This window comes from Cuculus canorus, chromosome 1, assembly GCF_017976375.1.
Source record: "Cuculus canorus isolate bCucCan1 chromosome 1, bCucCan1.pri, whole genome shotgun sequence".
Lineage (NCBI taxonomy): Eukaryota > Metazoa > Chordata > Aves > Cuculiformes > Cuculidae > Cuculus > Cuculus canorus.
In genome coordinates, this window is record NC_071401.1 from 184,637,601 (window position 1) to 184,662,546 (window position 24,946).

Genomic DNA, 24,946 nt, shown 5'->3' on the forward strand with positions numbered 1-24,946 from the left:
ACTGTTCCTGCAGAGATGGCGACAGTCAACTGATTCTTCAAACTCCCTTACTGCCAGCTCCCCTGTAGAAAATACTCCTATGTAGTCTTCCTCAAGCACTTTAAATAGGGTTAATACACTTGTCAAGCTGCATGAATCACAGACAGACATAAACAACTTGAGGTCACTCACTCAGAAAAAAAAATTAAAATCGTCCCTTTTAATAATAATAATTAAAAAGCAATCAAAGACAAGTATGGGTAAAAGATTTTTTTTTTCAGCAAAGTAAAATCAGGTTTGCAGCCTGTCCTTACATGTCCACTTCATTACACAGCTGTTTGCCAAAGCATTGTTTTCCCAGCCCACTGCCTAGGTTTTGGTCCAGCCACACCAATCAATGCTGAGCTGGCAGGGCAGCAGAACAATTTAAGACTAAAAAGGAAACCTTGTGACTGTCATTTCTGAAGCGTCACTGGTAGCTAGAAGGCTCTGCTTCTCTCATCAGCTGTCAGTACCCCTTCAGCCATGGTTCGCTCGGATGCCCACAGTAAGCAACTTTCCTACTGCAGGCAAGAATAACTTCCTCCGCAAAGACCAAGTTCTAACCACAGAAAAAAAGATGTTTGCCAATAATCCTGTGTCAACACGCAAAGAGCTGTGTAGCCCACCATCTTAATGAGCTTTGACAGCATTTACCAAAATCTCTATCCTAACCTGACAAAACCAAAATGCATGCAGCTTAGAGCATCATGTCTACTATCAAGGTGTTTGTGATGACAAAAACCAAAGAGGCAAATATTAAAATTACTTTCTGAAAAAATTCACAAAGAAATGAAATTTGTAAAGCAAATGTTGAAGGTAAGAATGGAAGATGTCTTCCTAGAAAGCTCCTTAGCAGAATTTTGACCAGATGGCTAAGTTTTACAGTTTCTTCTGAAAAATGTCTAGAGTTTCTGGCAAAAGTGGCTTTGGATGTACTCTCCTTGCTACCTTAGCAATGGGGAAAAAACATCTTATGAAGGAGGCTAAGAAGCCAAAAAATAATTTTTCTTTCCCAAAACATTCTCAGCCAATCAATAAGTAAACACACATCACCAGTTTAAAGGCAAGGAAAAGTGGGGCTTGAGGCAAGTGAAATAAAGACACTGAGAATAAAATTGTGATTCCAGAAAATTAAGTTTATCCCTGTAACCAACATCTTCCTGATAAAGTTATTAAGTCGGCAGGTATCATTACAAACATCTCTTTTAGAGGTTAAGTCCAAGAAACAGGAAAAAAAACCTCACAGTGTTCAGATGAAAATAAATTACTGAATAGCACCTCTCCTACGTTTGAGAATTAACTAGAAGTCAATGTTTTTGATATACTTGGGATTGAGGAGGTGGAGAGAAGAAATACAAGGAAAACAGGTTGGCGTGTACTCAGGAGGGAAACTAATTTCTAAACAGCCAGCTCAATTACTTCTGCTACTTATCACTTTTGAAAGCCGTGCTTGAATTATCAGCTTTGATGTACTAAACCTTTCATGCATTAGGAAATCTTGTTTAGCATAGGAGCATTACTTCTCCTCTAGTCCTGTGTTTCTATGGTGTGACCACTTGACTTCTAAAACAAACTTTAAAATGTTGAAGAAGGAAAATAACTAACAAAAAAGATATTCATCCAGACAATTGTAGCATTTCACTGTTTCTTCCTTCCCCAGGAACTTTAACTTTCATTCAGTTCTCAGATTCATAACTTGTCTTTGGCACACACTCCCTGAGTAAATCTGAGTATGTTCATACAAACGTACAACCGATTAGTACAAACCACAGACACCAAGGTCATCACCTAACCACTGACTCTGTATATGTTCACATACACCACTTTCTCTTGACAGAAGATAGCCACACAGGGAATATATTTATTTCCACCATCTAAATCCCATTCTGAGGACAAATTCAATCTGCTGGTTTGATTTCAGTTTGGCTAGGGTGGGAGAGAAGGAAGAAGAGGAATGGGATGAGTTAACTATTATCTTCTTGTCTTTTGCTGGAACAGAAAGGAAGAGGAGCAGAGTGGCAGAAAAGGAAAGATTCTGAAATACATTCCAGAGAACTCATTAGAAAAAGTGCTTGATAAAAGTATGACATGCAATGCATTGATGCATTAATATTTCTCTAAAAGTTAGGAAAATACATGGCTAAATGTTCATAAATATCTATTGAAAATATGTCACCAAGTACATCTCAGTTCTACTCAATACAACTACTTTTGTCAGAATCTGCTATCCCACTTTGAAAAGTCATGCCACGCTTTAGTTTCACATCTCCAATATCAGCTTACTCTTCCTTCTCCACTATAAACCGACTAGTAACCAAAGTAAGACAGGATGCAACAGCACGTCACTAACTCTGAACAGTTAAAAAAGCTATTTCTACTACATATCCTACAAATTAAAAAGAAATGTAGCCAGTAAGTATGTTTAAATTATGTGTTTCAGCAGACTCTGGGCTACATTACATTGATGTTGGCTTTAAAAACAAGCTAGTAGAGTTGACAGAATTATGATGGTTCTTTTTAGCTATCACAAGAGAGCTGAGCTAATTTTACCTAGGGAGGAGAAAGAGGGATGAGAAAAGACAACAGAAAAGTGAAACACAGACTGCATTTAATTTTTTTAACGTTAATTAGTATAACTTCAGTCCATAAACTATGATGGTTTCAGGATACTGTATAGTACATTTTAATCTGATACTGAAGCAAGAACATAAGAAGCCAGCCATATTGTAAACCATTTCCTTACTGATAATACAACACAGTTGAGGATATTTGATATGTGAATTCTATCTTATTCCCTCACTGGATAATACGTTCCACATTAAAAAAGAAGCAAACTGCACTTTGCAATATTTGCTCAAATGATCTGGCAGAAAGAATAAATTACTCCTGCTCCCAAACAGGGTGGATACTATTCATAGGTTATGAGGAAGAGTGCTGGTGCCAGAGAACAGGCAGACTGGGCTGGGAGCTGGAATTACAGAACATCATAGGTTCCCGTTTGAAACCACACCCAGAATCACTTATCCACTGATGATGACCAGGGCATGCAGTAGTTAACAGCTCCTGTTAACTAACACAGGTAAGGAATCTCAGACCAGCTTGCAACGGACAAACAGCCACATAACTGACGTCATATATGAAGCAAAAAGTAAGAGAATAGGGACAGTCCACATCTGTACCACAGCTTGGCAGTGAGAAAATTCATTCAGGAAATAAGACAGATTTTTGCCCTATGGAACATGAGTCCAGCTATCATACATCCAAAAACGTCTTACTACAGGACATACTGTGAAACAGGTGGTTGTACTCCCATTCCCAAAGCTGACACAGGGCCACCACACAGCACAGAGTGCAAAAATTTCTTTCTACATCCAGTGGTTAAACCAAAAGTCAGAGTACACTCAAACCCAGCAATTAGCAAGAGTAATATTTAATTTTAGGTATCAAATCAAATATGTCAGTTAGTCTCTTCAGTGCTCATATGTTAAATCCACAACTGCTGTGTTCCTGTATTCACTACACATCAGTATTGTCTTTTCATGCATCTTTACTAACAAAAATAATCAATACTGTAGTAATTTTAAAGCACAGTTCCTATACTTAGTGACTGAGATCAGTGAGAGCTTCTACATGTTCAGTATCTTCTGCAGTTGATGGCCACATGTTGTAACTTGCAAGCTAATGAGAAAAATTTCATCAAGAGGAGGGCAATGCAGCACTGAGGTAGGTCACACAGATGGGTTGTGGGATCTCATCTCTGGAGCTTCAGAGCTTCCTGCTTGAACCTTGACTGGTATCAACACCACATCAGGTCAGCTCGGGCTTCGTCCAGTGGGAAATCACAGATGACCTCCACATGTCCCCTCAAAATATGAATTCTATGATGATTCTGTTTTGGAGTGGGGAGCCATCAGTGGGGTGGTGAAAATTCTTATCTTGCAAGATTTTCTTTGGCTTCCTGCTTACAAGATTTCTTTATATAGGCTTCACAGTCTAAGTACCTAACACTTCATGAAAACAAAATATTCTTCCAGAAATAATCTTCTTATTATCACCATGTTAACTTGTCAGAGAATTCACTAAGCACGAATTACCTACAGGCATAATTCAGACACCCCAAAACATTCAGCATTAGATTCTACAAACCCTCAGAGATGTGGAAGTATAACAATCATAAAAAGGCAAGTGGAACTGAATTCTCTTTTGTGTTCTATCACTATCCCTCTGGAAAATGATGTGGAAGAGGTTTTTTTCTTTCTTTGTTTTGATTTAGGTTAGTTTGTTTGTTTTACAGAACAAAGTAAAAAAAAAATAAATACACACTTTTTAGACCAAACATTTCAAGAACTGAGCTTTCAAGTAGTTATGAGGAAATGCACCACCTGGTTTCAAAACTTTTAAGTATTCTACCTATTCAATAGTTTTGAAGTAACGGGGAAGGAGCACCATTACAGCATAAATACCTACACACACCAGACTGTTCTCAAGCGCTTGTCTCTGGTGTACGACACGCAGTGTTCTCACCACAAACACGTATGTCAACCGCTTTTTCTGTACAGAGAGACCGCACTTAATTATTAATGCAACAAAATAGATGTCTCGTTCACCTCTGCTGTGGCTGAATCTGATGGAGTTGGGCACAGATGGTCAGAACACGGCGCTGCAGGAGGCACCTCTGGGAGGCTCCGCTCCATCCCTCCCTCGGCGCCGAGCAGCACAAGCATCCCTTCCACCGCCGAGCGGCCCCGGCGCCCTTCCCGCCCGCGCTCTGCGCTCTTGTTTAGTTCTCACGGCGACTTTAAGCGCAGCTCTGAAAACTTAAAAGACTTCACCTCCGCTGACTGACGGGATTTCTAGGTAAACGCGCCCGTTTGGAGAAGCAGCGTCGAAACCCACCTGTGCAACCCCCCGCTCTAGCCCTGCCTACGGCTCCGTAAGCGGCTCCACCTGTTGCGGGGCCGGAGCGGGACGGGAGAAGGAGCGAGCTCACCTTCTGCTGTCGGCGGGCCATGTCCGTGGGCTGCTTGGCGTTGAAGGGGTGCGCAATGCACCTGGCGACGAACACGTAGAGCTGCAGCCGGAGCCGCCTCTCGCGCTCCTCTCGCTGCAGGCGCTCCTGCTCGTCGCGGCCGTCGCTCAGCACCGAGGGGCTGGGGCTGGGGCTGCCCGCCCGCGCCGCTCCTGCCTCCCTGCCCCGCGCGTCCCGGGACGGCAGCGAGCGCGGGGACCCGCCGACCGCCGCCACCAGCGCGTCCCGCCGCTCCTCTTCCACCAGCTCATCGGACTCCTCCTCGCTGGACGACGGGTCCAGCATCGCGCTCGGAGCGAGGCGCGGAGCGGAGCGCGCCTTCCCGGACACGTCGAGTTTACACACACGGAGCGCTCCCGAGCGGCGGCAGCGGAGGGGCGGGGAGGGGAGGCGGGGTTTGCCGAGGGGGTCGAGCCTGGGTTGCCGTGGGAATTGCTCCGAGCGGGGCGGGGCGGCACCTCCGCCCGCAGGTGGCCTCGCTCGGCTCGGCTGCCCCGGGTCCCGGCCGGAAGGACCGGGGAAATTGCCGTCCCCCGCCCGGTCCCCGGCGGTGCCCGCTCTGCCCCGCGTGGGAAACGCGCCCGGGCTCGGGGCTGCGCCCTCGGCTCGCTGGCATCCAGCCTGGTTTGCTTTCCTCCTTCCCTCTTTTCTTTTAGCCATATGAACGTATTCAATGTTTTTATTTAACAGATTTTGTTACTATTTGTTTTCTGTCCTGCTGGGTGGTGAGAAGCCCAAGAGACACCTAATAAGACAAAGCCCAGGCTGGTGTCAGCGCTGAGTTTGGCGCTCGGGCACTGCGGGTTTTGCTGCGATGGGAGTTTAGAACCAACCGCAGGGGACACGCGAGTGGGTTACGCTGTCACTGCGCGGCTGGGATTTTTCACCCCACCTATAGAATCAGGGAGTAGTTTGGGTTGGAAGGGACCTTAAAGATCATCCAGTTCCACCCCCCCCTGCCATGGGCAGGGACACCTCCCTCTATATAAGGCTGCCCAAGGCCCCATCCAACCTGGCCTTGAACACCTCCAGGGATGGGGCAGCCACAGCCTCCCTGGGCAGCCTGTGCCAGTGCCTCACCACTCTCACGGTGAAGAAATTCTTCCTAATGTCCAGTCTAAATCCGCCCCTCTCAAGTTTATATCCGTTGCCCCTTGTCCTATCACTACAAGCTTTTTGTAAGCAGCCCCTCCCCGTGAGCTCTGCCGTGCAGCAAGGGAGGAGAACACGAGGCTTTTCAAACGTCCCCAGAAAAAGAAGCCGCGGAAATCATGCTGCTCTGGGATGGGGAGTGAGCTGATGCAGACACGTGCGTTGTTCTCGCAGGACACCCCAGTTGGGAGCCCACCACAACTAGGTGGTTCGCATCTCTCTGGAGGTGCTGTGGCAGGCTATCTGCAGTCCAGCCAGGTTCATATTCACAGCAATCTTCACAGTTAAGGCTGAGAAACACATGAAAGCCTATCGCCATCGCTTTCTAAAATGAAATTAAAAAAAGGCTTCACCATTTGTAAGCTAAATTTTTTGAATCGGATTAGGGTGCTGTGGAAAGGTAGACTGGGGGAGGGAAGGCAGATTTCACTTGGATCAACAAGCCCTTCTCTTGCTCCGTGCACACCCAGGCGTGTGGTGTGGAGGACGTGGGAACTACTGGATGAGGAAGAGCAGTGGGTCAGGAGGACAAACGCTGGAGGGGTGGCCTGGTTCGCAGAAAGGCAGTGTCTCTGTATGCTGCTTTAAAACAATGGCAACTGAGGCTCTGCCCACATAGTTCTCCACCTCTGTTGTTTATCAGTGGCAAATTCCCAAAGCTCAGAATAGAAACTCAACAAACTCAGAAGTTGGGGCTGGGGTTAGAGTGGAAAAAGGCTGTAGTCCAATATTAATATTTTGGAGTAAAGAAGGAAAGGTTCTTTAAAGCTTGCAGATATCTGCTGAGTGAACCAGCTTCCATGAGGTGAAATTACTCCTACTGTGAGCAGCAGCTGTTAGCTAGGTGGCAGCATTATGCATCAAGAGTCTGGGTTCTGCCTCTGGATCTCTACCAGAGGAATGCAGAGGAGCACTGAGGGAGACCCATGCTGACGAACACACTGGCTTTCTTGGAAGTTTGGGTGCTAAGCATAGCTGTTATATAAATAAGGTGGGGGGGTTATATCATTGGCTTGTCCTTAACATTAACTAATAGTATTACAGTAGGTAAAATTTGTGAAATGCAGACAGCCAGTCAGAGAAAAGTATGAATGTCAGCATATTGAACATCTCTGGTCACATTTCCTATGTTCAGGAATTTCTAAGGCCGGTGTTTGTGGGTATCGTCATCACCGGTCATGTTTCAGTGCGTATGTTCCCAGCGTATCATTGCAAGTAGTGCTAGGCCTGTAGTAGATAAGATATAGTTCAACGAAAGATATGGAACAGGTTACTGTAAACTACTTTTTTCACTAAGAGGTATATAACACAGACTCAGATTTACAGGTGCCTTTTGCAGTAACTTCTCATTCTAATGGCAAATAAAGTAACACAATAAAAAACTTGCCACCAAAGATATGGAAAACACCATTTGGGATATGAACTCTCTGAAACTTAAAAGCAGTCAGGTACCATACATTTTCAAATGTAATGGCTCATTCCAGCAGTGCCATCTCACAACTACTGCTGCTTTAAAGCCAGGATGATCATGTTGTCAAATTTAAAATTACACAACTCTTCTTTATAGAAAAGACTAGGTGTTCTACACCAGCTGCCTGCACTGTTTTAGAGGAAAGAGATCTCTTATTTTCCTTCATGCTTCATAACAGAACTACAGAGTTGTTGAGATTGGCAAGGACCTCCTGGGATCATCTAGTCCAGCCTCCAGAGCGGGGTTATCTCAAGCAGGTTGCCCAGGGCTGAGTCCAGTCAGTTTTTGAATATCTGCAAGGGTGGAGACTCCACATTCCCTCTGGGCAAGCCATGTCAGTGTTTGACCACTCTCACAGTAAAAAAGCTTTTCCTTATGTTTAAATTGAATTCATTTCCTGTATTTCACTTGGTATCCATTACTTCTTGCCCTTTTCTGGGTACTGCTGAGAAGATTCTGGCTCTCTGTTCTCTACTTCCCTCCATCAGGGATGTACATACATTGATAAGATTCCCTGAGCCATCTCATCTCCAGGCTGAACAATCCCACCTCTCTCAGCCTCTTCACATAGCTCACATGCTCAGTCATTAATCACCTCCCTGACTTTTCACCTGCTCCAGTATGTCCATGTCCCTCTTATACTGCAGGCCCAGAGCTTAACCCAGCACTACAGTGCTAAGGACAGGGGACGGATCATGCCATGGATGTGCTGGTGACAGATGGAGCCCAGGAGCCTTCATTGCTGCAAGAATGTGTTGCTGACTCAAGTTGGGTTTGGTGTCCACCAGGACCTAAATCTTTCTGCAAAGCTGCTTTCCTGCCAGTCATCCCCTAGTCTTTACTAGTGCATGGGGTGTTTCATCCACAGCTGCAGGACTTTTTGCTTCCCATTATTAAACTTCATGATTTGCTGTTTGCCATTTTCTCCAGCCTGTTGGGGTCCCTCTGAACAATCGCACGACAATACGGTCTATCAATCACTCCTTCCACTTTTGTTGCCTGCAAACCATCAGAGAGTGTGCTCTGTTCCATCATCCAGATAATAAATGGAGGTGTTAATTGGTATTGGTCCCAGTATCAATCCCTGCATACACCACTACTGACAGACCTCCAGGTGATCACAACCCTCTGGGCCAGACAATTCAGCCAGTTTTCAGTCTACTTCACTGCCCATTTATCTAGCCTGTACTTCATTGTTTTTTCAATGGGGATGTTGTGGGACACCATGTTGAAAGCCTGGCGGAAGTCGAGATAAACTACATCAGCTGTTCTCTCCTCATCCACTAAGCCAATCATTTCATCATAGAAAGCTCTCAGGCTGGTCAGGCATGATTTCTCCTCTGCAGATCCATGGCTACTCCCTGTCACTTTCTTGCTTTGAATATGTTTGGAAATAGTTTCCAACATTATTTGCTCTGTCACTTTCCCAGGTATGGAGGTGAGGCTAACTGCCTCGTAGTTCTTTTTCCTTAGCTTTATTGATTATAGGAGTGAAATTTGCTTCCTTCCACCACTTAAAATATCCATTTAAAGTATCTTCCCTAGAGCTCCATGCTAGAACCTCTAGCAAGGCAGCAAAAGTCTTGTACCTTGCTTTCAGCCCTCATTGTTTCTCACTGTATCCCCTTATTAAGGGGAAAAAAAAAAAAAAGATAAAACCAAGAACAATTTAGATTTTGGTTTCTGTCAGACCTCAAAATAGAATGTTCTGACCGCATCAATAAAATTAATTGGGATATCTATGAACATATCTAACAGCTTAGTACTCCTGCCTTCTGCAGCTACTTTTAAAACAACTCTTTATTTGGTATTGTGTGTTTCCATTCTGTAAACCTACTCTCACCTGATGTTATTTGAGGTTTTGGTTCTCATCTCTTGTTGGTTCTTGGTGTTATTTGTCTTTGGTGCATTTAAATGTAGAGTATCTTCTTTCTTTTTTTCAACATTTCTTCAGAGCATGAAAGCTACCCTTCCATTGTCTAGTTTACTGAAAATGCTACCATCAAACATTGGTGGTATCAGTCTTGTAAAAATCAACTGGAACTTGTTCCTGGATTCCTCAGATGCTTTTACTCAAAATGCTGCTCAACCAGTTAGGACAAATGTCAAAGCTGACTGTTTACATTCAAATACCTACATGCTTAAAATACCCAGCCACAACAATGAAAATTCATTCATTAGTCCTCATTAGATAATCTCACCAAACCCATTTCATTTGTACTTTCATTTCACTTTGTCCCATCTTAGCACACATTCAAGTGCATTTTTTTCCTCCCTAGATGTTATATTTTTTTAGTGTAGTTTGTAAAGCATATTTATTTTAGCAAAATGTTAAGAACTGGACTCTTCTTTTTTATATGGCAATGAAATTAGGATCTTGTCGATAAAGCTTTCTCTTTAGAAGATAAAAGAAGCCATAAAAATAGCTAATGTTAAAAAACTCAGTTTTGAACTGATCCTTTGAACAAGATTCTTATTTCAAGGTACAGATAAAATTTTTAGCTATGTTTTCAAACCCTTCGTTTGGAAAAATACATGACTAAAAATAAAGTGTGTAAAAATATATTTATGCTTGGTAGAGATTTCCTGTTACAGAATCAGTGCATTGTAATTCGGTTATAAACTGGTTTTTGGTCATAACATTCTTAATTATTTTGAGGCTCAGTAGTTCACAGTAATGAGTTTTAGCCTCATGCAGCGCATTGTCAGTTTAGACACTTCTTGTACTATTTTTCCCTAATGCTTTGGATTACCAAATCATGAGATCAAGCAAGAATCTCACTTTATGTTGTTTGTAAGCAGGGTGTAGCCTGCCAATCATGATGGTAATGTTTCTAGGGTGTTTTTTAATTGCCGTATCTTGAGAGTATACTACTCCAGACAGTACTGAGTGGTGGGTGAAATACTGCCTCTCCCTTTGCCTTACCCACTGTGATCACTGTGTTTGGATACCATGAACTTGTTTAGAAAAACTTGAAAGTATGAAGGAATGCTTCCACAAAAGTACAAAACCTGAAAGCAACATAGAAGAAATAACAACATTTTTATGATATTTGTTTAAAATGATGATATGATGAAGCTAAGCATATATCACATTTGTGGCCTGGCTTAGAGTTTCTGAAAGCCTCTGACTGTTCACTATTGTCTATTGATATGTATGCAGTCTTACCTAGGCAAGAACACATAATGGAAATGCTGTATGGATGTATGGAATAAGCAATAAGGATTTACAATCCACCTGGTAGCATGTAAGTTTGAAAGACCAGTAGAGCTTGCATTCTGCTTCTCGATAAGCAATGTCCAATAGATCTTCATAATGGTAAATTTATCAGCATTCATATGCTACTGGTGGGCAGTGCTTAGCTCTACAGTGTGAGAAGTTTGTGCATAGTCCAGTCCTCCAACTTTCCCAAGCAGTAGGTTATTTTATTCCTTTGTGAAGAATTTGCAGGAGATGGCTAAAATTTCTGCAGGTTTCGTTTCTAGATATAAGTTCATTTCAGGAATACATTTCTCCCAGAGACGTGTCAGGTGGTATGTTTCCATTAACTTCATGTGTTTTGTGCAGATTCAAGTACACAGGTGGGCATTTGTGGAAAGAAATCACTAACATTTTGGTATCGTCCACACCTAAAATATGTTTAGTAGTGGTCACTAAGCATTACAACAAAAATGGAAAAGATATAACTCACTTTTTATCAGGGCTTGTAGTAACAGAACAAAGGGGTTTTAAACTGCTTTCTCAAACACTTGGTTTCTCAGCAAGCGCACATGACTTAAAACTTGCTGATGTGAGCCCTGTGGAGTTTTGTGAGTATCATAGTACCATAGTATAATTAGGGTTGGAAGGTACCTTAAAGATCATCTAGTTCCAAAACCCCTGCCATGGGCGGGGACATCCCACTAGATCAGGCTGCTCAAGCCCCATTCAGCCTGGCCTTGAACACCTCCAGGGATGGGGCAGCCACAGCTTCCCTGGGCAGCCTGTGCCACTGTCTCACCACTCTCATGGTGAAGAAATTCTTCCTAATGTCCAGTCTAAATCTGCCCCTCTCCAGTTTATACCCATTGCCTCTTGTCCTACCCCCACAAGCCTTTACGAATAGCCCCTCTACAGCTTTCCTATAGCCCCCCTTCAGGTACTGGAAGGTCGCTATAAGATCTCCTCAGAGCCTTCTCTTCTCCAGGCTGAACAAGCCCAACTCTCTCAGCCTGTACTCATATGGAAGGTGCCCCAGCCCTCCGATCATCTTTGCAGCCCTCCTCTGGACCTGTTCCAACAGCTCCATATCTTTCTTACATTGAGGATTCCGGAAGTGGACACAGTATTCCAGATGAGGTCTCACAAGACAGGAACAGAGGGGCAGAATCACTTCCCTCGATCTGCTGGCCAGGCTTCTTTTGATGCAGCCCAGGATATGGTTGGCCTTCTGGGCTGCGAGCGCACATTGCCAGCTCATGTCAAGTTTCTCATCGACCAGCACCCCAAATCCTTCTCTGCAGGGCTGCTCTCAATCACATCATCCCCCATCCTGTATTGAAACTGGTGATTGCCCTGACCTAGGTGTAGGACCTTGCACTTGATGACATCCTGTGCTTCCGGTTTGGCAACTACACCACTCAGCTTGGTGTCATTTGCAGACTTGCTGAGGGTGCACTCAGTCTCACTGTCAATATCATTGATAAAGATATTAAACAGCACTGGTCCCAGTATGGACCCCTGAGGGACACCACTTGTCACAGATGTCCATCTGGACTTTGAGCTGTTGACCACTACTCTCCGAGTACGAACATCCAACCAATTTATTATCCACCTTACTGTCCACCCATCAAATCCAACTCTCTCCAGTTTAGAGAGAAGGATGTTGTGTGGGACTGTGTCAAAGGCTTTACAGAAGTCTAGCTAGATCACATCCGTTGGTTTACCCGTGTCCACTACTGCAGTTAACCCATCATAGAAGCCACCAAGTTGGTCGGACTTGCCCCTGGTGAAACCATGCTGGCTGCCATTAATCACCTCCCTGGCCTCCATGTACTTTAGCATAGCTTCTAGGAGGATCTGTTCCATGATCTTCCCAGGCACAGAGGTGAGGCTGACAGGTCAGTATCTCTCAGGGTCGTCTTTTCTACTGTTTTAAAAAATGGGGACAATGTTACCCTTTTTCCAGTCATCAGGGACTTTTCCTGACTGCCATGACTTTTCAAATATCATGGAGAGTGGCTTGGCAACCACATCTGCCAATTCCCTCAGGACTCTGGGATGCATCTCATCAGGTCTCATGGACTTATATATATGTTCAGGTTCCTCAGGTGTTCAATGACCTGATCCTCCTCTACTGTGGGAGGGTGTCTCCCCTCCTGATCACCATCTTGCTGTCCCATGACCCAGGAGGGGCAATGAGTGCAGTTATTAGTGAAGACTGAGGCAAAAAGTTGAGTACCTCAGCCTTCTCCTCATCTGTTGATAAGTGATCCCCATTTCCAGTCATCAGCTGGGGTGCATTCTCTTTGATTTTCCTTTTTCGATTGATGTACCTGTAAAAGCCCTTCTTGTTAGTCTTTGCTTCCCTTTCCAATTTCAGCTCCAGCTGCGCCTTGGCCTTCCTGACTTCATCCCTACACAACTGGGCAGCGTCTCTATACACGTCCCAGGTTCCCTGTCGCTGCTTGCACTGCCTGCACAGTTCCCTCTTCTTTTTTGGTTTAACCAGCAGGTCTCGACTCAGCCATGCTGGTCTCTTCCCTTTCCTGCCTGGTTTTCTACATATGGGGACTGAGCTCTCCTCAGCCTGTGGAAAGCTTCCTTAAATATTTTCCAGCCTTGTTCCACTCCCGTGTCTCGGAGGACCACATCACAGGGTGTCCTACTGAGTATTTCCTTGAAGAGCTGGAAGAGTAATATAGTGGAACATCGTGTCTCTTATGAGATGATGCAGATGCTGCACATGTGACACCACCATGCATTGCTAGCAAGTTCCAGTGCATCCTGTCACATCTCCAGAGGAATGTGCTTTCTGTTCAGATCTATAAACAATAACAGAAAGTAGAGTTGGAAAGGTTCTTCAGAAGTTACCAGGATTGTACTTCTGCTCCCAAGTAAGATCCACTACACCTAACTAGTTCGTGACTGATGCTTGTCTAACCTTACTCTTAATACCTTCTAGTATTTTACCTGCTCAGGCAAGGAGTTCCAACACTGAGCTCTCTTTCAATTCAGAAAGCTTGTCTTAAAGTTAATCTATGCCTCCCACTCTGGAAACCTGTGCTGTGCATGGCAGCAGGCCGCCTAGGCTCCTTTACTGATACTCAAAAGTCCCAAGCCCTGGCCCTGCTCCTCCTGCAGTCATAGAATCATGGAATCACCAGGTTGTAAAAGACCTCTTGGATCATCAAGTCAAACCATTCCTGTCTGCCACTAAACCATGTCCCTGAGCACCTCGTCTAGCTGTCTTTTAAATAACTCCAGGGATGTTGACTCAACCAGTCAATTGATGCATTTCTCAGTTCCTGGGCATGCAGGAGGACAAAAGCAGTTTGCCTCCACTTTCCTATGGGACCTGTTCTGCTTGGTCTAGACAAGGACAGACCTTAAGACCTTCCCCTGTGTTGGAGGGAAAGACCAGGAGGGAATCTCCTTTGCTGCAAGAGGGACTTTACTGAAAAAAAACCCCACATAATGTCCATCTTTTTATGCTGAAGAGAAAAGGTACTTGCAAAAGGGACCTGACCTTGTTCTCCACTTGATGCCAAGGAGAAGGAAACAGAGGGTGGGTTTTCAGGGCAGCAGGCAAAGGTCAGACATCCTTTGAGCCAGGATCTATCCCTCTTTCAGGAGCTGTTGCTGGATGTGCCCCTGCTAAGAACTTGACGCTTTTTGGGGTGGAGCAGAGGAAACCAAGTGGCTTGTTTTTCTGCTCTCTTCAACATTGCCTTGGACCTTGCCCACAGAGGACAGGACAGGAACAAGATGGGAGACAATGACTGGGAGATACTGAGGGGAAGAGCAAGAGAGGGAGTTTTCAGCCTCTTGCCAGCAATGAGCTAGGAGCTGCTGAAATCTACGGCATGTCGCTGAGCAATTTAAACCTATTAGTCTTGTTTGTCTGCAGCAAGCATGGAAAACAGTTTATTCCCTTCCTATTTATAAAAAGGAATTCACCTCCTTCTGCTCAGCTTTCTGTGGACTACGTGATCTCTTGTCTTTCTGCACAGGCAATGGATGAAAATTCTGGTTACCCCCATTACTTCCCCATTGAAGTACACTTTTCTTGAGGTGGCACACCGAAAGGTTCACCAGCCTCACCACATCATGCTGAACAGACAGAATATATTATGAGCTTACATATGATTGTCCTTTTAAAATTTCCAATGGGAGAGCTGCTTTTTTTCCCTAACACTGTAAGCTGAGCAGCCACCTACATTAGTCTGCTGGTGGTAGAAATTTGGCCCCACTCTCCATTCAAAGTAGAGACTTTATGCACTGCTAGCGTCAGTGAGGGTGGCTCTGTGATCATGAGAGGAGTAGAGATGAGGTAAGGAGAGTGATAATAGGGATGATCTGGTGTTTAACATGGTCCTCCTTTATATTGCGCTGACCCATGAGTGAACAATCGACCTTCTGGAAAAGAAAACAGATTATCTTTAAGCATTGATGCCCTAGAAAAACAGCCAGAGTCAATATCTGTTTTGTCAAAATCGGGAGAATTAAATAAGTGGTACAGACAGTCATTAACTCATGTCCTAAATGATTCACTTAAAAGAAATATTCTTTGATAGCAAAACAAGATTAGATGTTTAACAAACCATTGCGCAAGGATGATAAGAGTTTATGAAAACTTCTTCAAGTGTTTGAAATAGCAACAAGAGAAACTTGTAGTTGTGACCAGGTCTTTCCACTGTATGCAAGGAAACCATCTTGCTTCACACCCTTATGGAGTGATACATGGTAATTTTCTCTTTCATGATGAAAGAAGTATTTGAACACATTGGCAGAGCCTTTGCAGCATATGGTCAAAACAAGAAGAATCCCTGCTGCCACAGTTAAAATCTGCATTTTGAGTGCTCGGACAGTCAAAATCTAATCAGATGCTTATGGTAACCTAGAATTAGATAAGTTTTCTTCTAGAAGAATTCTTTGCAAACAGCTTATGTACTTTATTGCGCGGAAAATTGTTGAAGAGAATATAGACAGAGGCCGCTGTACCAAGCATACCCAAAGACTGTGCTCTGGGAATGGTAGAAAGCTCATCACTGTGATTATGCCTCTTTGAAAAGCCTTCTAATCATACCCAGTTGTCCTTGTTTTGAATGTAAATCCTGATAAGTTAGGACTTGTTTCAAAGTCCACTGATAACAGAAATAGCCCCTTTTCCCTCTTCAGTGGGCTTTTCTCTGTTCATTGTCAACATGGGCCCAAAATCTGCCCTGCATTTGAACTTGAATGAAGTTGCTAGTTGGATATGGCAGTACATAATCATATTTAAACGAGGGATAAGAGAATTCTTGTTAATGTCTAGATTTATCATTTAGAAGACAGCCTTTCTGAAGGGCGATATATTTAGACAGCAAGCTGGAGTAATTTTTAGTCACTCAGTTTTTAATTACTATTCCGTGGCTAGACTTGAATCAAATATTTCTTTACATTTTATTTTGAACTAGCTCAGTAATTTAAACCATGTAAGTTGAAGTGACATTGCACTCTTCTTTCTGCATCACCAAGTGAAATTTTTCTGCTTTCTCATACTCTCAGCTTCTTGATCTTGTAATATAATGCCTTGGGTTAGCATTTTAATATAGTTATTTCAGTCAGATTTTAATATAGTTATTTTAGTATAGTTTCAATGTTGTTTTAGTACAGTTCAGTTTGTTCTTCACGGATGACTCAGCAATTCTTTTTTTCCAGGAATGTGAGGTTACAACATGAAGCTGCATTAGATTATTCACGAAGTTTGCCACAATCTCAATAGTATCTGTGAATGTTATCTTTAACTTCATCAACTGCAGTTAGAGGGAGAACTCAGCTTTCATATTCCCCCTCACTCTCTCCTAAATACCTTGCCCTTCCACTTGTGGGAGGAATGTTCAAGAGGAATGTTCACCCTAGTGGCTTGTCAAAAAAGTGGTGGTTAAAAATCACTCAATGTGAGTCTGTCTTTTTTTCAGATCTAATGGTTCAAAAGGCAATATTATGATTTGAGATCCTGGATTCCCAAGAACTTCATTTGGTACTACTGCATTTGCCTATACTCACCTTTTCATAGTATCATATTGGCTCTTTGATTTGTTACCTTTCCACTGTCATTACTGGAACTACATGTGAAGTGTCCTCATGACTCTGTCAGGAAGGATGTCATAAATTCACTCTTCTTATCATTCAGAACAGGTAAGATTTTGATTTATATCTTGAATGAAGCTCTGATGTGATTTTTCTGGAATTACCAATTTTCTGTCTGTCAGTAAGCTGAAAGGAGAGCTGGGAATGTTCACCAGATAAATAATTCTTGTGTTTACCTCTAAAGTAAGGGTATATGTATGAGCAAAGGTAATTTTTTTTTTTTTTTTTTTTTTTACTTTCCTTGCATATTTTCATACTTATAAAAACAATTTAAATAAAATGGACATTTACAAAATACATTTTTCAATTAATTCATCTGTTCTAATTTAATGCTATTTTCTAAAAAACTAATTTGAAGAGAGTTGAGTCCTAGATTAAAACACATTCTTCAATACAAGTTTATTGAAATATATTTTACATAACAATACATAATGCGGGCAGAAAGTGGCACAGTTTCTCCAACTGAATGTGTTTAAATGTTTGTGTTAAACTAATTCCAAAGGCAAACAACAAATACAATTATAATTTCTTTTTTGCTCTCCTGTGTCTTGCAGTCAGTGCTTTGGATTACAAACTGGTTGTTGAATCCTGGCATGAGATTACTGTTAAATAGAAAATTAGCAAAGTGAAATGGCAGGAATTATGCCAAGTTCACCTGCCGTTCATTGCTGGGTTTTGCAACTGGGTTTTTGATTTTCAGCAGCACACATCTGATCACCTGGTGAAGGTGTGGTCTTCCTGTTTCAATGTGAAGCCTTAACACTGTTGTCTGTTATAAGGATACTGCAGTGGCTGCCCATTTGTTTCCAGCGAAATTTAAGATATTTATTGTAAATCACAAAGCTGTTAAGTGGCCTGGAATAGGCTAGTGGAGGAGAAGCCACCGACATGCACTTAATGACTGAAGACAAAATCTTTTTCCTTATGTGCCTTTCCGTGATGACATTTCAGGAAGACTGCAAGGATACAGTCTGATGGGATTTTTGGACACACTTCTTAGAGAAATAAAATCCTGGACAGAAGTTATTCTAGAAATCAATTAATTTTTCAAACCTGATAGGAAATCACTGTATGTACTGTATTGTTAGTGAATCACCAGCATGGCTACACTTTTAGGTTGTATTTTAGATGTAATTTTAGATGTAGTTATCGTAAATGTAAGTGGTAACAATAATTTAATTTAAAACATTTGTGTATGAGACAAAGAAAGACATACATCCTACGTACACTTTCCCCACCATTTAGGAAGGTACTTAATTTTACGTGTAAACTTAACCCAAGTCAAGAAAGTGCCTATAAAACTTTAAGACTGCTGAGTTTAATGAGACTAAAATGTAGATTTATGGTTAAACACATACTTATGTGGGTCCCCAAAGAGTCATCTTTTTTTTTTTAAGGGTTAATATGTCCTTTCCCTATAATTAGATCTGCATGGTAGAGAGAGTCTGGGTTTGTGTACAAGGTCACTGTTGATAATTTGGGGCATTCAATGGTCTCCCATGCTTTATATAGTACTTTAACAAACAAAGCATTAACCTCAGTGAATGCTTTGCTTGCCAAGTGAGAAATGGCAAAAATAAATTGAATTTTCTTAATCTTTGTAATGCTGATGGAAGGGGAAAAATGTAGAGTCTTAACTTTCACAAAAGACTGTTTGTGACATTTGTAGCTAAAAATGCATGAAATGAGAATGAACATTTACAACCTCCATAATTACAGAGTCCCTTAAATGACTGAGAGTTAAACTGGAAAACAGGATTGCCAGTCCTTGCTATTTGAATGTGGAATTCTTTTCTGGAGCTTCTGGAATCACCAGAATAGGAATAAACGTCAACTGTCACGGAAAGAAAAATTAAAAATATAGTCAGTATTATTTAAAATTGCACAGAAAAATCTTAAAAATATGATCCTACTTTATCTTAATGGGTCAGAAACCAAGAAGCAAATAAAATTGAATTTAAATATTTTTTTTAATGTCACGATTAAGGAATGAATCTCAAGTGCTTTGAGATCTCTTAGATGAAATTCCAGCACTTACTGTGATACTGGAATACCGGGAATACTCAACATCCTGATCATAGACTTCGTAGTTAAATGGAAAAATTGTCAATCAGTATGTCAGAGCAAAGTTATTCCTTATTCCCAGAGCTCAGAAATTCTGGCTTTTCACATATATAGAAAGTGCACAGTGATGGATAATTCTGCCTTTTTATGTTTTGTTGGCAAAGAAACATTTTTGTCAGTGGAGAAACAGTTGCGCTCATTAATCTATACAGAAATATCCATAAGATGGTGCTGTATCTTAAATCTGATCAGAGTCATTTGCATTGAAAAATAAAAAATATTTTGCAATTGTAGCTTGGAGCTCTTGTTACAAGCTGAGTGTTGATAACAATTTCTTTGGCAGACATATTGTAAATGTTAGTTTCCAGTCACTCCAATATGTCAATTTACATGTATTGAAATATTAGTCACAGCGGCTTTGTTCAAGCCTGAAAAGTGCTAAACCTGCTGAAAGGTAGTTTCTGTGCTGCTCAGAATATGAGCTGCCAATAGCTTGCTTTAACAACTGGATTCCATTCTGTCCTTTTCTACTAAAAGGAAGTGATGGTTCAAGAACTCCTCCAGACATGACTTTAATGGAAACACGAACATAATGGTGCACTGGGGGTTCTATTTAAAGGGATAAGATGAGTGATAATGGCCAAATCTGGCCAGCAAATGAAAAGGCTGTGGAAGAAATGAATCTGAGACATTATAACTGCCCACACAGACAGTGAGAGCGGAAATTTCATGTGCAGCCAACACATAGTACTGCAGGATTTTGGTGGTAACAATGATGTTGAATGGAGGACTGACTGGAGAGCAACCAATTACAGCATTATCTTGCTGGAGCCTGGGCAGTGGATTATAGCTCAGCAATCACCTTCCTCCACATCTCATAGCTGGAGTAATGCACAGCTAGGGCTGCGTTGGCAGTGGTACTGTAGCTCCCAGCCCAAGCCTGCCAAATTGCTGACAGGAGGTGGGAAAAGATTCTCCCGAAGACGAAAGGGCTGTCACATCTGCTGAGGTCTCTGCAATTCCACGTGTTTCAACTAGAAGGTTACAATCCTCCAAAGACCTTGTTGCACTGCGAATTTTACCTGCATAAATCACTCAGTTTTGCCTGTACGTTTTTCTCCTTGTTTGTTTCTCTGAAGGGGTGACATGGCACAAATAAGTGATTAGCTGATAAATCTCTGGTTCTCCATAGCATTTATTGCACTTATGCATTTACTTCTGGAGTTATTTGTACGTAGTATGTGTCAGTTTTTCTCCTTGAAAACAAGAGTCAGGGAAGGCACAATACTCGAAATAGCTAATACAAAAGTAAAGAAAGAAGGAAAGATGGGTTTGGTGCAGCATCGTGCTGTAAGCAGTAAAGAAAAAAGGAAAGGGAGAGAGAGTTGTCCATGGACAAGGGAGAAGGAGAGCACTTACTGACAGCTATGCACCTGAGCTGATCCAGCCTAGACCAGGGAATGGAATACGTCAATAAGAAATTCACAATATCTATCCTCTGGTTTGGGGTGATAGAGATAATATTCACTGTGGATAAACTTTTCCTTTGCCTTTTTTTGATAAACTTGCGAACCTGTTGATTCTAGACCTTATTAGAAGGATAGACCTCCAATTAGAAGGATAGAGAGTCCTTTCCAGTAGGCGAATGAATTTCATTCACCAGTAAATGTTATATAGAAAACCCTGTGCGCTTTTACTCCTCACTTTAGTCCCCAGAGTGCAAAAAATTTACTACTTTTGATGAAAGATACAGCATGAACTTGAAAGATATTTTCATTTTTCTCCTTGCTATTTGGCTGTTATGCAAAAACTGAAGTATCGTCTGTAATAGTAGGTGATCATGGAAAAACACCTCTCTGCAGGCAAATTGTTTCTTGAACCAATTCAGATGATCAAGGAGGAAAAGAGGGAAACATAAGCAACTTTAATGGAACTAATATAAATTGGAGGCTTAATCCTGTGATTTATTATTAAACACACTTCAGGAATTTTTTTTCCTTCCTACAGTCCCATCTTCAAGCAGCTTTCTGGTTGCTTTTCAGTGTAGTGATGCAAGACCTGATTATAGAGACAGCTAACTCTGCTGATGTGCTGTGTTATTATAACACCACCTGATACCTCATTCATTTGATACACTAGGTAGTGTAGTACATCCACAAAGCAAAATGCTCACAGAGTTTCTACAAAGATGGAATATTTCAGTGGCAAGCCTGAATTCCGGGCAATTGCAAAAGCAATATATGTGCAGCAGTGCCGAAATGACCCTTGGATTTGCCTTTTTCACTTCATCAAACTTGTTAGATAATTCAAGCCCAAGAGGACCTATTAAAAAAAAAAGACAAACTCATGAACTCATCCATTATGAACTTAAGGTGACAGAATTTTTGCTTTGCTTTGTATATAAACATATCCTATCATCAAAATAAGGGAAGGAAAAACATAAAATGTTTCTGGAATGCATTTATTTCATTGTTTTATAAAGCAGCTGTCTCCAGGACAACTGATGACTAAGCACTGTGTTTTCAGTAGGTATATTAATGACATACAAACAGAAGTAACTTCTAAAATCAATTCTAAGATATGGCATGGAAGTCATAGAAGTTTGCAGTTAACAATCTTTCTGACAAGAAAAGACATCAGAGTGTCACAGGAGGAATAGTTTCCCTGAGCAAAGGTTGCCTCTGGAGAAATGTGCACTAACAAGTCCCATGCAACAGCTGCAGCAGGAGCAAATCACTCCTCTAAACTCAGGTTGTCACAGAGCATAAAAGGGAGGCAATTGTGTCCTCTACCATTAAAAAAATTTGGGTTGTATGTAGGTATTCTTGAGGACACGACAGGCTGGGGTACAGCCTGCATCTATTTTATACATTCTTGCAGTGCCTCTGTTATTCCCCAGGTATCTGCTGTGGCCTCAGCTGGAGGCTATCCCACAACATTTCCATGGGGCCCCATCACTTACACCACTGCTGTCTGGAACTGTAGTATTGTGTCTCTAATTGGTCCTGCCTTGAAGAGAGACTGCACCTGCTTATGGGACATGGATGAAGTATGGCCCATTCCTGCAGCTCCATGGCCCTGCTCTTCTTGAGCCAGACTGCAGTTCTGACGGGTTCCCTGTGGAGCAAAGAGGGCAGGTGTCCAAGAGAGGCGGGACAGCCTCATAATTGAGGCACAGTGCACCTGCATCTGACAGGTACACGACATACCTTTCACAAACTGTCAATATTTTTCTCCCGCCAAGTTCCTTGTTTAGGTTTGTTATTCATCATGTCTCAGCTTGTTGCTCAAACTCCTCCAACTACTTCCTTTCTTCTGCGGGCACCAGTAGCTTGATGCTGGTGCAGGTTGCCTGGCTGCCTGTTTGACATTCGTGGCAGGTTGCTTGTAGAAAGCAGAGAGTAGTTGTGTAAAGGTGTATGATGTTGGATTCCTGTCCTCTTTGGTAGTGGACTGGAGGCTGAAGTTCAGGCATCCTTCACAGAATCTCTTCCATGCACATATATGTCCTCTTTGTCATGGTCTTTCTGGGAAAGGTAATTTCTGAGGTTCATTTGCTTCCTGATCTTCCTCAACAAGTGGAACGCTGCAATGGAGAGTTGGACTTGCTGTTCATGGACCAACTGTAGGTCTTCTGCAGTTTTTTTTCACCTTTACCTACCATCACACTCAATTGCGGTGCTTCCCCTGCAAGGTCTCCTATGTGACAGTTGTGGTTCAGTTTCCTGAAACTGCTTTCCTGGGGGCACTTCCTCTAAATGGATGGAAAGTCACTATCATCTCCAAGAGGCACTCTGGACAGAGGGCTCTGAGTGTTTTGACAGGCCTGAGTCTTCTCTCCTTTCCCTCATGCTTTCATGCCTGAGTATTCCCGCTGTGTTTGTTAGGCACTCCTGTGGCTAGATGGTGAGGATGATAAGGGAATTTAGCATTCAGATTGTAGCTGAGAGGCAGCTACATACATGGATGCAGCTTTGAGCCATACTCCTTGCACTCAGTTAAGACCATCCTGCAGAGGTGGTTGCTGATCTGTTTGTCACTGTGACTGTGGCAGTCAGGGCTGCTGAGGATGGGGAAGATCTTCCTATTGCCCACCACCAGCAGGGCAAAGGGATCTCTGTCTCCAAAATATATTAGCTTTTATGTTCATTGTCATGTGAGACTTCCAGTCTATGTAGAGGACAGTGTAAAGAAAAGTGCTCCTATCCCAAAGCCACTGATTCCTACCGTTACGGTTTCATATTGCTAACCTTTCCTGAAGGGAGATCGTGGTTTCTGACAGGCTGTAGGTTGGTGGTCTGATGAAGAATTGTCCCGTCTCTATGTGGACAGAAGACTCTCTGAGAGTGGTGAAGACTATCATGGTTCACAAAGAACAACCCCAAACCATCCAGACTACTCAATGCTGTGAAAGAGCAGAGGAACTACTACAGGTGCTGAATCAGTTGTGAAAAACATGCTGAAGATCAGAAATGTTATAATGGTGATTTTCAAAGCTTGTATGGACTTCTTAAGGAGAGGGGGAACTAATGTAGCTTGATTCCTGTGTCAAGTTATCTGCAATAGAGTGCAATCTTCTGCTCAAGTAAGAGCTGCATCCTGCTCCTGAGTCAAAATGTGCTGAGCACTTCCTGGGCAGACTTTGCACTACGACTGAGCTAGAGAGTTTCATAGTGTCTTTAGCAGATTCAGTGTAGTAGAGGTTTCATCAGGTGCAGCGTGGGCCTGGGACGATACAACAGGACTCCTCTGAGACAAAGGCTACAGCAGGCCAAGGGAGCCACATCTCAGAGGAGCAAAGCCTGGCTGGTGCTGTGGTCAAAATGTCCTTGTTCTGCTTCTTCTACCTCTTTCAGTTGACTGAAAGTATTAAAGCATGGCTAGCGCTGTGAGGCTCAGAGGTGTTTAGTCTACAGAAAGGAAGTGTCGAGAGTAATGCAGAGCTGCAAGGGGGAGTAGAAGCTGCTTTTTGTATGTTTTCCATACATTTCACCTGGCACCCCAGCTGAGAACTAATTCGCCCAGACTTTAGCCTTATGAGGGAAAAATGTAGTGAAAAGCAGATTTGCTGAATTGCCACTTAGATGACACACTTCAGTAGAACTTACTGTGCTCATTTGTCAGCTAATTCATTAGGGTTCATGTCATGCTGTCAGGGTACTTGGCTGTGTTCTGTAATGACATTTTTTTCCTCTCTTGAATGGCAATTTTGCAATCACGGCATCAATTATTACAATGTGAAAAACTGATATACTATTAGATGAAAGTAGATTTATATTGTGTTAAGATTTGCATCAGGATATAATAAATGCACTTGATGCTCATTGGGCTTTACTGAGAGAGGCAACAGAGAGAGCAGATTGTCTAGAATGAAGCTGCCATCTGGAAATTTTGTATGAAGCCTGATAATAACTGAGTTTTAAAGGGACACCTTTTTTACCCCAAAAATAAAACCTATTTGAAGGAAATATATCTGTATGGGTAATTTGAAATTTCTATAAAGTCTGGTAAAGCAGAGGTGTAAACCACTATCTCATCTGTATTGCTGGCATGTCTAATGTTCAACAAGATCTAAGTAAGTTTATAAAACGCTTCACGGTATACCTGATAACTTTATCCACGTGTAAAGAACACTGGTCTAGCTTTTTTGTAGATTTTTGGTTCTGATAGCAAAAGATATGCTTTGTGTATTTTCAGGATTTTGTTTTTTTTTATGTCGAAAAGCCCCATGCAAATTAGGTTCTTCAGAAAAATAGCTGTAATCCTCCCTGGAAACTGTGATCTGGAAGCAATTTGGTTTAGAAATAAGAAAGACCCGAAGATACCAGTAATTATGTGATGTGCTATTACTGAGGAGCCAAGGTCTTTCAAAATT

At 42.2% G+C, this 24,946-nt stretch overlaps 1 protein-coding gene across 9 annotated transcripts in view; it reads right to left on the minus strand.

Annotated features, from left to right (window-relative positions):
- The window catches only part of CADPS2 (calcium dependent secretion activator 2), a 316,209-nt gene extending 310,785 nt beyond the window's left edge, over window positions 1–5,424 (minus strand). For all 9 annotated transcript variants that reach the window (XR_008449684.1, XM_054065620.1, XM_054065610.1 and 6 more), the window contains exon 1: window positions 5,012–5,424. Coding sequence is in view for 8 of the 9 variants with exons in the window: in XM_054065620.1 (XP_053921595.1) it covers window positions 5,012–5,335 (324 nt within the window). In the remaining variant the exon portion in view is untranslated. The remainder of the gene's footprint in view (window positions 1–5,011) is intronic.
- Between the last annotated feature and the right edge of the window lie 19,522 nt (window positions 5,425–24,946).